Source organism: Tachyglossus aculeatus, chromosome 11 (assembly GCF_015852505.1).
Source record: "Tachyglossus aculeatus isolate mTacAcu1 chromosome 11, mTacAcu1.pri, whole genome shotgun sequence".
Taxonomy (NCBI): Eukaryota; Metazoa; Chordata; class Mammalia; order Monotremata; family Tachyglossidae; genus Tachyglossus; species Tachyglossus aculeatus.
The window spans coordinates 30,090,717-30,108,383 of NC_052076.1; the positions used below are offsets into that span (position 1 = coordinate 30,090,717).

General features: G+C 47.3%; 1 protein-coding gene across 1 annotated transcript; it reads left to right on the forward strand.

Annotated features, from left to right (window-relative positions):
* The first annotated feature begins 1,785 nt into the window (after window positions 1–1,785).
* Window positions 1,786–16,203, forward strand: PTS (6-pyruvoyltetrahydropterin synthase). The gene is made up of 6 exons (XM_038753797.1): window positions 1,786–1,879; window positions 6,800–6,879; window positions 8,318–8,340; window positions 10,766–10,822; window positions 14,450–14,520; window positions 15,598–16,203. The coding sequence occupies exons 1-6, from the start codon at window positions 1,794–1,796 to the stop codon at window positions 15,719–15,721; spliced, it is 441 nt and encodes a 146-aa protein (XP_038609725.1). The 5' UTR covers window positions 1,786–1,793; the 3' UTR covers window positions 15,722–16,203.
* The last annotated feature ends 1,464 nt before the right edge of the window (window positions 16,204–17,667 follow it).

Genomic DNA, 17,667 nt, shown 5'->3' on the forward strand with positions numbered 1-17,667 from the left:
GCTTTGCACATAGTAAGTGCTTAACAAATACCATCATCAAAAAAGGTGGCTCAGTCTGGGAAGGCCTCATGGAGGAGGTGAGCTCTCAGTAGGGCTTTGAAGGGAGGAAGAGAGCTAGAGATTGTCTCTATAGGTTGCTGATTTGTACTTCCCAAGTGCTTAGTCAATCAATCAATCGTATTTATTGAGCACTTACTGTGTGCAGAGCACTGTGCTAAGCACTTGGGAAGTACAAGTTGGCAACATATAGAGACAGTCCCTACCCAACAGTGGGCTCACAGTCTTAAAGGGGGAGGCAGGGAACAAAACCAAGCATACTAACAAAATAAAATAAATAGAATAGATATGTACAAGTAAAATAAATAAATAGAGTAATAAATATGTACAAATATATACAGGTGCTGTGGGGAAGGGATATTTATTTATTTTACTTGTACATATCTATTCTATTTTATTTTGTTAGTATGTTTGGTTCTGTCTCCCCCTTTTAGACTGTGAGCCCGCTGTTGGGTAGGGACTGTCTCTGTATGTTGCCAATTTGTACTTCCCAAGCGCTTAGTACAGTGCTGTGCACACAGTAAGCGCTCTCTAAATACGATTGATGATGATGAGGTAAGATGGGGGGATGGAGAGGGGGGCGAGGGGGAGAGGAAGGAAGGGGCTCAGTCTGGGAAGGCCTCCTGGAGGCCTTCCATGCTCTGCACGCAGTAAGCGCTCAATAAATACGATGGGGTGAGTGAATGAATGAATGAATCTGCGCATCAGGCAGAAACTCCTCACCCTGGGCTTCCAGGCTGTCCATCCCCTGGCCCCCTCCTACCTCACCTCCCTTCTCTCCTTCTACAGCCCAGCCCGCACCCTCCGTTCCTCCACCGCTCACCTCCTCACCGTACCTCGCTCTCGCCTGTCCCGCCATCGACCCCCGGCCCACGTCCTCCCCCGGGCCTGGAATGCCCCCAATCCCTCTGCCCATCCGCCAAGCTCGCTCTCTTCCTCCCTTCAAGGCCCTGCTGAGAGCTCACCTCCTCCAGGAGGCCTTCCCAGACTGAGCCCCTTCCTTCCTCTCCCCCTCGTCCCCCTCTCCATCCCCCCCATCTTACTTCCTTCCCTTCCCCACAGCACCTGTATATATGTATATATGTTTGTACATATTTTTTTACTCTATTTATTTATTTTATTTGTACATATCTATTCTATTTATTTTATTTTGTTAGTATGTTTGGTTTTGTTCTGTCTCCCCCTTTTAGACTGTGAGCCCACTGTTGGGTAGGGACTGTCTCTATATGTTGCCAATTTGTACTTCCCAAGCGCTTAGTACAGTGCTCTGCACATAGTAAGCGCTCAATAAATACGATTGATGATGATGATGATATTTATTTTATTTTGTTAGTATGTTTGGTTTTGTTCTCTGTCTCCCCCTTTTAGACTGTGAGCCCACTGTTGGGTAGGGACTGTCTCTAGATGTTGCCAATTTGTACTTCCCAAGCGCTTAGTACAGTGCTCTGCACATAGTAAGCGCTCAATAAATACGATTGATGATGATGATGATGATGATGATGATGAATGAATGAATGAATGAATGAATGAATGGAGGTGGCTACGGCTGTGAGGAAGGCCGCGCGCGCGCGCTGAGGCGGGGAGGGAGGAGGGGCGGGGCATCGTGGAAGCCACGCCCCTCCCACAACAGGCCACGCCCCTGGCCGTGACCGGCCAATCGGGAGGCGGGCTGTGGGGCGGGGGGGGGTGACTGCGCAGGCGCAGAAGTCCGCCTCGCCCTGCTGCTCATCCGGGTCATGGCGAACGCCGCGGGCGCGTGCCGCAGCCGGCGCGCGCGGATTTCCCGCTGCGCCACGTTCAGCGCGTGCCACCGGCTCCACAGGTGAGGGGGCGGGGCTTCGAGCACCTGGCTTCTCTTCCCGCCAACGCCCCTTGTCGGCTGTGTGACCTTCATCGTCATCAATATAAAAAATAAATAAAATGCTCGTATTTAGTAAGCGCTTACTATGTGCCAAGCACTGTTCTAAGCGCTGGGGTAGAAACAAGGTAATCAGGTTGTCCCATGTGGGGCTCACAGTCTTCATCCCCATTTTACAGATGAGGGAACTGAGGCCCACAGAATAATAATAATAATAATGGCATTTATTAAGCGCTAACTATGTGCAAAGCACTGTTCTAAGCTCTGGGGTGGTTACAGGGTGATCAGGTTGTCCCATGGGGGGTTCACAGTCTTCATCCCCCATTTTACAGGTGAGGGAACTGAGGCCCACAGAATAGTAATAATGGCATTCATTAAGCGCTATGTGCAAAGCACTGTTCTAAGCGCTGGGGTAGATACAGGGTAAGCAGGTTGTCCCATGTGGGGTTCACAGTCTTCATCCCCATTTTACAGGTGAGGGAACTGAGGCCCACAGAATAATAATAATGGCATTTATTAAGCGCTAGCTATGCGCAAAGCACTGTTCTAAGCTCTGGGGTGGTTACAGGGTGATCAGGTTGTCCCATGGGGGGTTCACAGTCTTCATCCCCCATTTTACAGGTGAGGGAACTGAGGCCCACAGAATAATAATAATGGCATTTATTAAGCGCTAACTATGTGCAAAGCACTGTTCTAAGCGCTGGGGTAGATACAAGGTAAGCAGGTTGTCCCATGTGGGGCTAACAGTCTTCATCCCCGTTTTACAGGTGAGGGAACTGAGGCCCACAGAATAATAATAATGGCATTTATTAAGCGCTATGTGCAAAGCACTGTTCTATTACTACTATTACTATTCTATTATTACTCTATTTTATTTGTACATATCTATTCTATTTATTTTATTTTGTTAGTATGTTTGGTTTTGTTCTCTGTCTCCCCTTTTTAGACTGTGAGCCCTCTGTTGGGTAGGGACTGTCTCTATATGTTGCCCATTTGTACTTCCCAAGCGCTTAGTACAGTGCTCTGCACATAGTAAGCGCTCAATAAATACGATTGATGATGATGATGTTCTAAGCGCTGGGGTAGATACTGGGTAAGCAGGTTGTCACATGTGGGGTTCACAGTCTTCATCCCCCTTTTACAGATGAGGGAACTGAGGCCCACAGAATAATAATAATAATAATGGCATTTATTAAGCGCTAACTATGTGCAAAGCACTGTTCTAAGCTCTGGGGTGGTTACAGGGTGATCAGGTTGTCCCATGGGGGGTTCACAGTCTTCATCCCCCATTTTACAGGTGAGGGAACTGAGGCCCACAGAATAATAATAGTGGCATTTATTAAGCGCTAACTATGTGCAAAGCACTGTTCTAAGCGCTGGGGTAGATACAAGGTAAGCAGGTTGTCCCATGTGGGGCTCACAGCCTTCATCCCCATTTTACAGGTGAGGGAACTGAGGCCCACAGAATAATAATAATGGCATTTATTAAGCGCTATGTGCAAAGCACTGTTCTATTACTACTATTACTATTCTATTATTACTCTATTTATTTATTTATTTTATTTGTACATATCTATTCTATTTATTTTATTTTGTTAGTATGTTTGGTTTTGTTCTCTGTCTCCCCCTTTTAGACTGTGAGCCCACTGTTGGGTAGGGACTGTCTCTATATGTTGCCAATTTGTACTTCCCAAGCGCTTAGTACAGTGCTCTGCACATAGTAAGCGCTCAATAAATACGATTGATGATGATGATGTTCTAAGCGCTGGGGTAGATACTGGGTAAGCAGGTTGTCCCATGTGGGGTTCACAGTCTTCATCCCCCTTTTACAGTTGAGGGAACTGAGGCCCACAGAATAATAATAATAATGGCATTTATTAAGCGCTAACTATGTGCAAAGCACTGTTCTAAGCTCTGGGGTGGTTACAGGGTGATCAGGTTGTCCCATGGGGGGTTCACAGTCTTCATCCCCCATTTTACAGGTGAGGGAACTGAGGCCCACAGAATAATAATAATGGCATTTATTAAGCGCTAACTATGCGCAAAGCACTGTTCTAAGCGCTGGGGTAGATACAAGGTAAGCAGGTTGTCCCATGTGGGGCTAACAGTCTTCATCCCCGTTTTACAGGTGAGGGAACTGAGGCCCACAGAATAATATAATGGCATTTATTAAGCGCTAGCTATGTGCAAAGCACTGTTCTAAGCTCTGGGGTGGTTATAGGGTGATCAGGTTGTCCCATGTGGGGTTCACAGTCTTCATCACCATTTTACAGGTGAGGGAACTGAGGCCCACAGTATAGTAATAATGGCATTCATTAAGTGCTAACTATGTGCCAAGCACTGTTCTAAGCACTGGGGTAGATACAAGGTAAGCAGGTTGTCCCATGTGGGGCTCACAGTCTTCATCCCCATTTTACAGATGAGGGAACTGAGGCCCACAGAATAATGATAATAATAATGGCATTTATTAAGTGCAAACTATGTGCAAAGCACTGTTCTAAGCGCTGGGGTAGATACAAGGTAATCAGGTTGTCCCATGTGGGGCTCACAGTCTTCATCCCCATTTTACAGGTGAGGGAACTGAGGCCCACAGAATAATAATAATAATAATAATAATGGTATTTAAGTGCTTACTATATGCCAAGCACTGTTCTAAGCGCTGGGGTAGATACAAGGTAATCAGGTTGTCCCATGTGGGGCTCACAGTCTTAATCCCCATTTTCCAGATGAGGGAACTGCGGCCCAGAGAAGTTAAGTGACTTGCCCAAAGTCACACAGCTGACAATTGGCAGAGCCGGGATTTGAATCCATGACCCCTGACTCCAAAGCCCGTGCTCTTTCTACTGAGCCACGGTGATCAGGTTGTCCCATGGGGCTCACAGTCTTCATCCCCATTTTACAGGTGAGGGAACTGAGGCCCACAGAATAATATAATGGCATTTATTAAGCGCTAGCTATGTGCAAAGCACATTGAGGCACAGAGAAGCCAAGTCACTTCACTTCTCTGGGCCTCAGTGACCTCATCTGTAAAACGGGAATGAAGAGTGTGAGCCCCATGGGGGACAGGGGTGTGTCCAACAATCAACAGTCCGAAGAACAGTGCTTCACACATAGTAAGCGCTTAAAAAATACCATCCTTATTAACCCCATTAACTTGTATCCATCCCAGGGTTTAGAACAGTGCCTGGCACATCATAATAATAACAATAATGGTATTTGTTAAGTGCTTACTGTGTGCCAAGCACATAGCCTTGTAAGCTTCCCAGCGCTTAGAACAGTGCTTGGCACATAGTAAGCGCTTAATGAGTGCCATCATTATTATTATTAAGCACTGTTCTAAGCTCTGGGGCAGATACAAGGCCATCAGGTTCTCCCCCATGGGGCTCACAGTCTTAATCCCCATTTTACAGAAGAGGTAACTGAGGCACAGAGAAGTTAATTGACTTGCCCAAAGTCACACAGCTGACAAGTGGCAGTGCCAAGATTAGAACCCACGATCTCTGTCTCCCCAACCCATGCTCCTTACACTATGCCATGCTGCTTCTCGTAGTAAGTGCTTAACAAGTACTCATTATTATTATTAGACTAAGGTGGAACCAGTCCACCTGGTTCCAGCTACAAGTGCGGGGTTGCAGGGGAGAGAGAGGAGAGGGAATGTGTCTACCAACTCTGTTCAGTTCAATTCAGTTGTATTTATTAAGCACTTACTGTGTACTAAGTGCTTGGGAAAGTACAATACAACAATAAATAGTGACATTCCCTGCCCACAATGAGCTCACAGTCTAGACGGGGGGGCACACATCAATAATAATAATAATAATGGCATTTATTAAGCGCTTCCTGTGTGCAATGCACTGTTCTAAGCGCTGGAATACAAATAATACAAATAAAATAATAATAATAATACAAAAATAATACAATAATAATAACACAAAAAAATACAAATAAATACAATACAAATAAAGAAAATGGCAAATATATAAATAAGTGCTGTGGGGCTGGTGGGGGGAGGGGAGACCAAAGGGAGCAAGTCAGGGTGATGCAGAAGGGAGTGGGAGATGAGGAAAAGTGGGGCTTAGACTGGGAAGGCCTCTTGAAGGAGATGGGCTTTCAATGGGGCTTTGGAGGGGAATTGTATTGGACTCTCTTGTATTGAACTCTCCCTAGACATTTAGTACAGTGCCCTAAACCCTCAATAAATACTATTGATTGATTTCAGGGAGTGGGGAGAGGAGGGAAAGAAGGGGAGGAAAGGGAGGGAGAGAGAGATCAGAGGGATAAGAGGGAACTGGTAAGGCGGGGTTTAGGGCCTAGAATCCTGGTCTGGAAATTTGTCTGTTTAATTAGCCTCTTCCATGGGACACCCCAACCAGCCCTCTGGGAGTGCAGAAGTTTGAATAGCCTTATTGGGGTGTGTAGGCGGGGAGGCGGTGGAAGGAAATGGCTCAGAGGTCTCTCAAGGGGAAGAGTAGAAACCTCTTCCTGTGGTGAATTATTATTATTATAAAGTGCCATCGAGTCGTTTCCGATTCATAGCGACTCCGTGGATATACTTGCCCCAGAACGTCCTGTCCTCTGCCATAAAAACTAGGCTGGAAATGGATAGCAGCAAATAGGCAGGTCTGTTGCACTGGTACTGAGGTGAATATGTTAAGGTCTTATCTCTAATTTCTATCTGAGAGAGCTCAGTGGGCAGTACGACCCAATATAGAAACAGGCACCAGTTGGTTTCTGATATTCGTGTGGCTTACTCCAGGCGATATTTCCACAAAATGCTGGATTTCCCAAGCCCAAAACAAATGACGAAAAAGGAGTTATCATGCAGGGTTTGCGTGTAGGGTTCATGCTCAGATTTGCAACTGATTTCCTCCTTTGTTTTGTCAGCAAGTCTCTGAGCGATGAAGAGAACCTGAAGCTGTTTGGAAAATGCAACAATCCAAATGGCCACGGCCATAACTATAAAGGTGAGAGACAAACACCCAGTGCGGCCATGAGGTGAGAGAGAGTTTGTCAGTAGAAATCCTGATGCCTTCAAACTGGCCAGAAGGTTTTTTTTTTTTTTTTTAATGGTATTTGTTATGTGCTTACACTGTGTCAAACGTTGTTGTAAACCCTGGGGTAGATATAAGTTAATCAGGTTGGACACAGTCCTTGACCCACACAGGGCTCACAATCTAAGTAGGAGGGGGAACAAGCAAAGAAGCAGGTTCCAAAGAGAAAGGACCTCTGTTCTCCCCCAAGTTAAATCAGTTCTAAGTAGTCTTGGCATGTTGACATAAAGAGGGCTGGAGAAAAGATAAATATAAATACGGGAACATGTTTTAAAGTAGTTCAAGTGCTGTGACAAACCCCTAGCAGATAAAATTGAGGTTTGCAAACCAGGTCACGCCCCTCAAAACACTTAAGTGCCCTTGAACTTGCATGGGCAAATATTTTTTTTTTATTATTATTCTCATCCTACATCTGGGAATCAGAGATTTAGGGGGCCGGGGGAGCCCTTCCAAAACTTCCCCAAACTATCATTTTTGAACCAGTGAGCAAATCTCCCCACCCAGTTTGGTTGCCAACAGTCACATGACTGTGCCCAACAGGGATTGACACACAGTTTGGAGGGTAAGTCACATTGTGGGACAGAGTTCATGTAAACGTGACCTTCAGGCTAAGAACTGGGGCAGGGAGCTTGTCTACTATCAACTCTGTTGTATTGTACCCTCCTATGGTGCTCTGCACACAGTAAGTGGTTAATAAATACCATTGGTTGATAAACAGGGTGACTGTGCCTTATTTTCAGGCTCACCTTAGGTAGAAGGGGAATCTGAAACAGACCAATTAATCTATTATATTGAGTGCTCTCTGTGTGCAGAGCACTGTACTAAACCCTTGGGAGAGTACAGTATAACATAGTAGACATGTTCCCTGCCCATATGTTCCCTGTTCCTTCCCTAACTAAGCCCTCCTTCCCTCTTCTCCCACTCCCTTCTGAGTCGTCCTGACTTGATCCCATTATTCATCCCCCCTTACTGCACTTATGTCCGTATTTTTCGTTTATTTCTATTAATGTTTATCTCCTCCTCTAGACTGTAAGCTCAGTTTGGGCAAGGAATATGCATATTTTTATATTGTATTCTGCCACGCCCTTAGTACAGTGTTCTGCACACAGTAAGCACTCAATAAATACGACTGACTGACCACCCTTTCATGGCCTCGGTCCTGCCAAAAGCCTCCAGTCTCGGCCAGTTTTGTTGGCAAAAGGAGTTGTCTAAAAACAGCTGAAGAGTTTTGTTCAGAAATGGTAACAAGCAGTCCTTGGTCTAATTCACGTGCCTTGCGCCGGCCAGCCGCCCTAGCCTAAGCCTGTCGAGAGTCAAGTCCATTTCTGGTGTCTTGTTTTCTTTTCTGCAGTTGTGGTGACAGTACAAGGAGAGGTATGTGCAGCTTTTTTTCCTTGTGGCTTTGTGTGTCAGATGGCTTAAGCGTTGTCCGACAGTGTGGCGAGTTCCCCCACTCCGTTACATTTTCTGCGTTGAGTTTTTGTCGTGATCTTTGCTCATTCATAAGCTTCTCAGGCTCTGCTGGACTATTGCCTCTGTTATCTCTACAATTCCCCTTTTATGTGGCATTATTGTTATTGTCATTATTATTGCTATTCTGTGTAATGTTAATTTTGTCAGGCCCTGTAATAACTGTTGAGGTAAATACAAGCTCAAGCTCAGACATTTGTCCTAGCCTCAAAAGGGACTCAGACAGTCTAAGTGAGGGAGGACAGGGCCCATGAAAAATTGGAATAAATTAGAAACAATAAGAGTCAATAAAGGAGTGAACAACTTAAATCCAGAACATGAAAATATGAAATTAAAACCATCCTGGGAGTGGGCAGCTCTCAGGATCCTCCCCAACCCCAGGCCACAAATGACTAGAACCAGGTTCACTCCTTCATTTATTCATTCATTCAGTTGTGTTTATTGAGCGCTTACCGTGTGCAGAGCACTGTACTAAGTTCTTGGGAGAATACAATATAACAATGAACAGACATATTCTCTGCGCACAATGATGCCTACAGGTCATCGCAGGCTACATTCTTGGAGATTTGGGAGGAAGGGGGAAGCCACCTCGACTGTCGGGTGGTCCCCCTGGAGCACAAAGAAGTGAGGAGACCCCGACCACATGGTAATAATAATAATTATGGTATTTGTTAAGTGCTTACTATGTGCCAGGCACTGTACAAAGTGCTGAGGCAGTGGGGCTCCCCCAGGGAGGTGGAAGAGGTGGCCAGAAGCAGGGTGGCTCAGTGGAAAGAGCACGGGCTTTGGAGTCCGTGGTCGTGGGTTCAAATCCCGGCTCCGCCAATTGTCAGCTGTGTGACTTTGGGCAAATCACTTAACTTCTCTGGGCCTCAGTTACCTCATATGTAAAATGGGGATGAAAACTGTGAGCCCCACGGGGGACAACCTGATCACCTTGTAGCCTCCCCAGTGCTTAGAACAGTGCTATGCACATAGTAAGTGCTTAATAAATGCCATTATTATTATTATTATTCAAATCATCCAGTGTTTGGGCCTGGAAGGTGTCTGCCCCATTCCTTTCTTATTTGTGCCAGCCTAGAAGCAGTGTGGCCTAGTGGGTAGAGCACAGGCCTGAGAGTCAGAAAGACCTGGCTTCTAATTCTGACTCCACCACTCATCTGCTGTGTGACCTTGGGCCAGTCACTTCACTTCTTTGTGCCTCAGTTACCTCATTCGTAAAATGGAGATTAATAGTGTGAGCCCCAAGTGGGACATGGACAGTTTCCAACCCGATTAGCTTGTATCTACCCAGTGCTTATAGGGCCTGGAACATAGTAAATGCTTAACAAATATCATGTGAAAAGTAAAATAAATCCTACCAGCCAACACCAGACATGGGGATTTGCTGGCGGTATATTAATTCACTCACAGTCATGATGTATATCTACTCTCAATTAGCATAAATGAAAGTATCCATCAGTCAGTGGTATTTATTGAGCCCTTACTGTGTGCAGAGCATTGTACTAAGCTCTTGGGAGAGTCCAGTACAATACAGTTGATTGACAAGTTCTCTTCCCAATGTCTACCCCTCTGTTATAGTGGAAGCATCTTGTGGGCAGGGCATGTGTCACTTCTTTGTTTGGTACTTGCTCAAGCGCTCAGTACAGTGCATTGCATCGAATGGGTGCTCCATAAATCTACTTCTACCTTCTCCTCACCAGATGGCATGAGCCAATAAGCCTCTCATGTCCAGGGTTTGCATCTTGTAACTTCTAGGTGCCCATTGGGTGCCTAGACCAGCACTCTGGCTGTCAGTCAATTGCATTTATTGAGAGTTTACTGGGTGCAGAGTAATAATAATGATAATAATGATGATGACATTTGTTAAGCGTTTACTATGTGACTATGTTCTAAGTGCTGGGATAAATACAAGGTAATCAAGTTGGACACAGTCCCTGTCTCACATGGGGCTCACAGTTTTAATCCCCATTGTACAGATGAGGGAACTGAGGCACAGAGAAGTGAAGTGACCTGCCTGAGGTCACACAGCAGGCAAGTGGTGGAATTGGGATTAGAACCGTGCTAAGCTCTCGGGAGAGTACAATAAAACAATATGACAGACATGTTCCCTGCCCACAGCAAGCTCTGCCTTAAGAAGGGCCTGACCCTGGAGTGGAGGGGGTGGTCCTGGACCCCTGGGGAGGGCCTGGACCCCCAGGGCAGGGGTGGGGTTGCAGTTGACGGACATCCTGCTCTCTTCCCACCTCTCCGGATTTCTGGATTTGGCCATTCGGAGGTGGGCTGGGAGCGGGTCGTGATCCCTTTCACCGCATCCATTTCTCCGTAGATTGACCCGATCTCCGGGATGGTCATGAACCTGACGGACCTAAACAGGGACATTGAGGTAAGAAGTCCGGTAGCTCGGCCTGGAAATGTTTTGCTGCCAAGTCTGGTACTCGCCTGGCAGCGGGGGCTGGGGTGGCTCCCTGGAGGGGACTCGCTCTCCTCCGTCAGAGAGTCTGGGCAGGAAAAGTGGGGAGACAGTGTTTTCCTGTCCTGAGTCTGGCTCACATCTGCTTGGCAGTCTGACAGTTGCATGATCTTCCATACATTTAATTCCCTTCTCTGGCTCCGGGTTCCTCCCCCTCCTCCTTCCCTCACCCCCAACGATCTGGCCTCCTACTTCATTAATAAAATTAAATCCATCAGGTCTGAGCTCCCCAAAGTCACTCCCCCACCTTCTCCAACCCCTCGGCTCTCAATTCTATCCGCTACCCTCCCATCCTTCCCAGCAGTATCCTCAGAGGAGATCTCCTCCCTCCTCTCAAGTGCTACTCCAGCCACCTGTGCTTCTGACCCCATTCCCTCTCATCTTATGAAATCTCTCGCTCCGTCCCTTCTCCCCTCCTTAACTTCCATCTTCAACCACTCACTCTCCACTGGTTCCTTCCCCTCTGCCTTCAAACATGCCCATGTCTCTCCCATCCTAAAAAAACCCTCTCTTGACCCCACCTCACCTTCTAGTTATCACCTATCTCCCTCCTACCATTCCTTTCCAAACTCCTTGAACGAGTCGCCTACATGCGCTGCCTCAAATTTCTTAATGCCAACTCTCTCCTCGACCCCCTCCATTCTGGCTTCCGTCCCCTACATTCCACGGAAACTGCCCTCTCAAAGGTTACTGATTACCTCCTGCTTGCCAAATCCAATGGCTCCTACTCTGTACTAATCCTCCTCGGCCTCTCAGCTGCCTTCGACACTGTGGACCACCCCCTTCTCCTCAACACGCTATCCAACCTTGGCTTCACAGACTCTGTCCTCTCCTGGTTCTCCTCTTATCTCTCCGGCCGTTCATTCTCAGTCTCTTTTGCGGGTTCCTCCTCCCCCTCCCATCCCTTTACTGTAGGGGTTCCTCAAGAGTCAGTTCTTGGTCCCCTTCTGTTCTTGATCTACACTCACTCCCTTGGTGACCTCATTCGCTCCCACGGCTTCAACTATCATCTCTACGCTGATGACATCCAAATCTACATCTCTGCCCCTGCTCTCTCTCCCTCCCTCCAGGCTCGCATCTCCTCCTGCCTTCAGGACATCTCCATCTGGATGTCTGCCCGCCATCTACAACTCAACATGTCCAAGACTGAACTCCTTATCTTCCCTCCCAAACCCTGCCCTCTCCCTGACTTTCCCATCACTGTTGACAGCACTACCATCCTTCCCGTCTCACAAGCCCACAACCTTGGTGTCATCCTCGACTCTGGTCTCTCGTTCACCCCTCACATCCAATCCGTCACCAAAACCTGCTGGTCTCACCTCCGCAACATTGGCCAAGATCTGCCCTTTCCTCTCCATCCAAACCGTTACCCTGCTCATTCAATCTCTCATCCTATCCTGACTGGATTACTGCATCAGCCTCCTCTCCGATCTCCCATCCTCCTGTCTCTCCCCACTTCAGTCCATACTTCACGCCGCTGCTTGGATCGTCTTTGTGCAGAAACGCTCTGGGCATGTTACTCCCCTCCTCAAAAATCTCCAGTGGCTACCAATCAACCTATGCATCAGGCAAAAACTCCTCACCCTGGGCTTCAAGGCTGTCCATCACCTCGCCCCCTCCTACCTCACCTCCCTTCTCTCCTTCTGCAGCCCAGCCCGCACCCTCCGCTCCTCTGCCGCTGATCTCCTCACTGTGCCTCATTCTCGCCTGTCCCGTCGTCGACCCCTGGCCCACGTCCTCCCCCTGGCCTGGCCTGCCCTCCCTCCGCACATCCGCCAAGCTAGCTCTCTTCCTCCCTTCAAAGCCCTACTGAGAGCTCAGCTCCTCCAGGAGGCCTTCCCTGACTGAGCCCCCTCCTTCCTCTCCCCCTCCTCCCCCTCCCCATCCCCCCGGCCTTACCTCCTTCCCCTCCCCACAGCACCTGTATATATGTATATACGTTTGTACGTATTTATTACTCTAGTTATTTTATTTGTACATATTTACTCTATTCATTTTATTTATTTTATTTTGTTAATATGTTTTGTTTTGTTGTCTGTCTCCCCCTTCTAGACTGTGAGCCCGCTGTTGGGTAGGGACCGTCTCTATATGTTGCCAACTTGTACTTCCCAAGCGCTTAGTACAGTGCTCTGCATACAGTAAGCGCTCAATAAATACGATTGAATGAATGAATATGTTTCCAACTTGTACTTCCCAAGCGCTTAGTACAGTGCTCTGCACACAGTAAGCGCTCAATAAATACTATTGAATGAATGAATGAATGATCAGCCCCAAAAAAGGCAGTCACTACTCTGGCAAATGTCAATCAATCGAGCCCCCACTATGTGCAGAGCACTGTACTAAGTGCTTGGGAGGGTACAGTAAAATAGAGTTGGTAATACTAATAATGATGGTATCTCTTAAGTTCTGGGTTAAATACAAGATAATAAGTTTGGACACAAGTCCCTTCCCCACATGAGGCTCACAGTCTCAGTAGGAAGGATATCAGGTATTGAATCCCCATTTTACAGCCAAGGAAACTGAGGCAAAGAGAAGTGAAGTGACTTGCCCAAGGACACCCAGCAGGCAGGTGGCGGAGTCAGCATTAGAACCCAGGGCCTTCTGACTCCTGGGCCCAAGCTCTTTCTATTAGGCCACACTGCTTCCCCTTCCTGCTTGGTAGACATATTCCCTAACCACAAGGAGCTTGAAGTCTAGAGGGGTGTCACTGAGGCTGTTAACGTAAACTGCTTCAAATGCTGGGAAATCCCAATTGTTCTGCATTTATGAACTGTCTGTTCTTCCCAAATTTTGAAAGAAAGGCTACTGAACTCCTCCACTCTGTCCGACCTGATTATTGTGCATCTACCCCGGTGCTTAGAACAGTGCTGGACACATAGTAAATTCTTAATAAATTCTAATTATTATTATAAGCAGCGTGACATAGTGGATAGAACACGGGCATGGGGGTCAGAAAGTCATGGGTTCTAACCCCAACTCTGCCATTTGTGTGCTGTGTGACCCTAGGCAAGTCATTTCACTTCTCTGGGCCTCAGTTACCTTATCTGTTAAATGGGGATTGAGTCTGTGAGCCCCACGTGAGACAGGGACTCTGTCCAACTTAATTTGCTTGTAGCCATTCCAGTGCTTACTACAGTGCCTGGCACACAGTAACCGCTTTAACAAATACCATCATTATTATTATTATTAAGATCGTTTTTGAAGGGACTAGGTCCTAGGGAGCCCTAGTGCTCTCTCCTCCAAAAGTGAAGTGATTCCAAGTGGAATACGTCGCTGTTTATTCACTCATGACTTTGGTCACTTTGCTGTGTTTCGTTCTTTGTATCTCTGGGGGATGTTTGTCCTCGTGTTTCTGGGGCCCGTAGTCGGGGAACCTCCATAGTTTGGGGGTGTTTCAGGCAGCAGTGTTAAACTCCCTGGAACAGATGGGAAGAATATTCCGGCGTTATTCACTCATCTTTGGGACCCCAGGGTGGTCTTGGGGCCGGGAAGGGGCCTGATTCCTAGCTGACCTCAACAGTGCCTTGTTTGTGGCTCCAGGAGGCGATTATGAAACCCCTAGATCACAAGAACCTGGATCAAGATGTGCCCTACTTTGAGAATGTTGTAAGGTGGGTACTCTGGGATGGCAGGGGTCCAGATGCGGCCACCCCCTAACCACCGGCCCGGAACGAGGCCCGGAGGTAGGGAGATGAAGGCTGAAGGGGCGATTTATTGCCAAGTGAGGAGATCAGTCAATCGGTGGTGTTTAGTAAGTGCTTATTGGGTGCGCTTGGGAGAGTACAATCAACAGAGTTAGTAGACGTGTCTCCTGCCCATAACAAACTTTCTGTCTAGAGGGGGAGACGGGCATTAAAACAAATGATGGGTATGTATGCTGTGGGGCTGAGGGGTCGGGGGCGAATATCAGGTTCTTAAAGGGTAAACCCATTGCGGGCAGGGAATGTATCTGTTCATTGTTATATTGTATTCTCCCAAGCACTTAGTGCTTTGCACACGGTAAGCGTTCAATAAATAAGTTTGAATGAATACTGATCTAAGTGCATGGGCAACGCAGAAGGGGGAGTAGGGGAAATGGGGGCATAATCAGGGAAGGCATTTTGGAGGCAATGTGGTTTGAGGAGGGTTTTGAAGGCGGGGAGAGTGGTAATCTGTCGTATATAAGGGGAGGAAGTTTCAGGCCAGAAGAAAACAATCGCCCTCGTGCAAGATGTGCTTAATCGCATTTGATCGAGAAGTAGCATGGCTTAGTGGATAGACCCCAGGCTTGGGAGTCAGACGATGTGGATTCTAATCCCGGCTCCTCCACTTGTGTACTGTGTGACCCCTAGTCACTTTACTTCTCTGTGCCTTAGTTACCTCATCTGTAAAATGGGGATTAAGACTGAGCCCCACGTGGGACAACCTGATTAGCTTGTCTCTACCCCAGCACTTAGAGCAGTGCTTGGCACATAGTAAATGCTTAACAAATACCATAGGTATTATTTTTTGGTCAATCAGTGGTATTCATCGAGCGCTCACTGTGTCCAGAGCACTGTACTAAGCACTTGGGATGGTGTACTATAACAGAGTTGGCAAATATGTTCCCTGCCCACAACGAGCTTACAGTCTAACTTACAGTCTACAGTGTGTAGTTTAATGGTGCCATTTCTCTCTCTGTCTCTCTCCCCCTCCTTCTCTCTCTCCAGCACAACTGAAAATGTTGCTGTGTATATCTGGGAAAGCCTTCAGAGATTCCTGCCAGAGGGAGCTCTGTATAAAGTCACAGTGCACGAAACTGACAAGAACATAGTGGTCTACAAGGGGGAGTGATCACTTCTTGGGGAACCAGTCCTCCATCTCAATATAATTCAAATTCAGTTCTTTCGGAGCATCTCAAGACCTTTCCATTATGTCGATCTGCCCCCTCGAGCAATGTTTGTTCCCTGATGTCTTGGGATGCTGGGGAGGAGAAAGTATTTGACAGGTTTCACCCACAGGGCTGGTTTTCCCCACTCCCACAGCTGTCAGAATTGGATTTCCACCTCCGGCGGGAGCCCGTTGTTTCCGGTTCAGGGGTAGGGTCTTCCCGGCATTGGGATGAAATGATTTGGAAATGCATTTGCTGCCTCATCGCATCATTGGCGCCTCATGATTTCAGGGAAGATGGCCAGCCCCTGGGAGAGCTAATCAAGGCCTATTCCTTTGCCTGCCTCGCCTCCCTGCCCTCATCCCAGTAACAGTAGTATTTGTGAAGCACTTACTATGTGCCAAGTACTGTACTAGGCACTGAGGTAGATACAGGATCATCAGGACGGACACAGTCCTGGACCCACATGGAGCTCACAGTCTAAGGCAGAGAGAGAACAGGTAGCATGACCTAGTGAAGCATCATGGCCTAGTGGATAAGAGCATGAGCCTGAAAGTCAAAAGGACCTGGCTTCTAATCCCAGCTCCACCACTTGTCTGCTGTGTGACCTTGGACAAGTCACTTTACTTATATGTGCCTCAGTTGCCTCATTTATAAAATGGGGATTAAGACTGTGAACCGCATGCGGGAGATGGACTGTGTCTAACCTGATTAGCTTGTATCTTCCCCAACGCTTGACACATAGTACTTGTACTACTTCCTTGTACTTGTAATTCCCAAGCGCTTAGTACAGTGCTCTGCACACAGTAAGCGCTCAATAAATATGATTGATAGTAAGCACCTAACAAATACAATTCTTCTGATTCTTATTATTATTATTAATAATAACAGGTATTGAATTCCTGTTTGACAGATGAGAAAACTGAGCCCCAGTGAAATGAGTTGCCCAAGGTCACGCGGCAGCCAAGTGGCAGAGCCAGGGTTCAAAGCCAGGTCATCTGACTCATTCATTCTCATTAGAGAAGCAGCGTGGCTCAGTGGAAAGCCCGGGCTTTGGAGTCAGAGGTCATGGGTTCAAATCCTGGCTCCGCCAATTGTCAGCCGTGTGACTTTGGGCAAGTCACTTCACTTCTCTGTGCCTCAGTTTCCTCCTCTGTAAAATGGGGATTAAGACTGTGAGCCCCCCATGGGACAACCTGATCACCTTGTAACCTCCCCAGCGCTTTGAACAGTGCACATAGTAAGCGCTTAAATGCCATCATTATTATTATTCATTCATTCAATCATTTATTGAGCGCTTACTCTGTGCAGAGCACTGTACTAAAAGTGCTTGGGAAGTACAAGTCGGTAACATATAGAGACGGTCCCTACCCAACAACGGGCTCACAGTCTTAGCCAGTTGCCCTGGCTCCTCCCAGCTTCCCAGCCAGCCCAGCTCAGTTTTAATCCCTTTTCCTGGTGGAGAAACTGTCATGATTGGCCCCTCAGGAGGGTTGGGGAGGCGTGCAATGTGTGTTTAAACCCATGTCCGGAAGCTTGCAGGAAGCATGGCCAGGGACCTTAAATAAGAATCAAATAAAACTTGGATGCAAAGGACCGGGTGGAGGTCAAAGTGCTGTTTGGAGAAGCCATGCAGACTGGTAGACTGGGTATAGTACAACTGTGTACACAAACTGATTCACCCCCGCAACAACACACAGACTGTGACACCCCTTCACACCGGTACACCCACATATACACATGGATACATACGTGGGCATACCCATGTACACTCACTGATACCCCCCACATACACACACTGGTTCACCCATGTACACACCCTGGGGCACCTACCAACATGCTGATCCTCGTACACCCTCATAGACACTGGGCCACCCCATGTGCACACACTGTTATACCTGCTGCGATG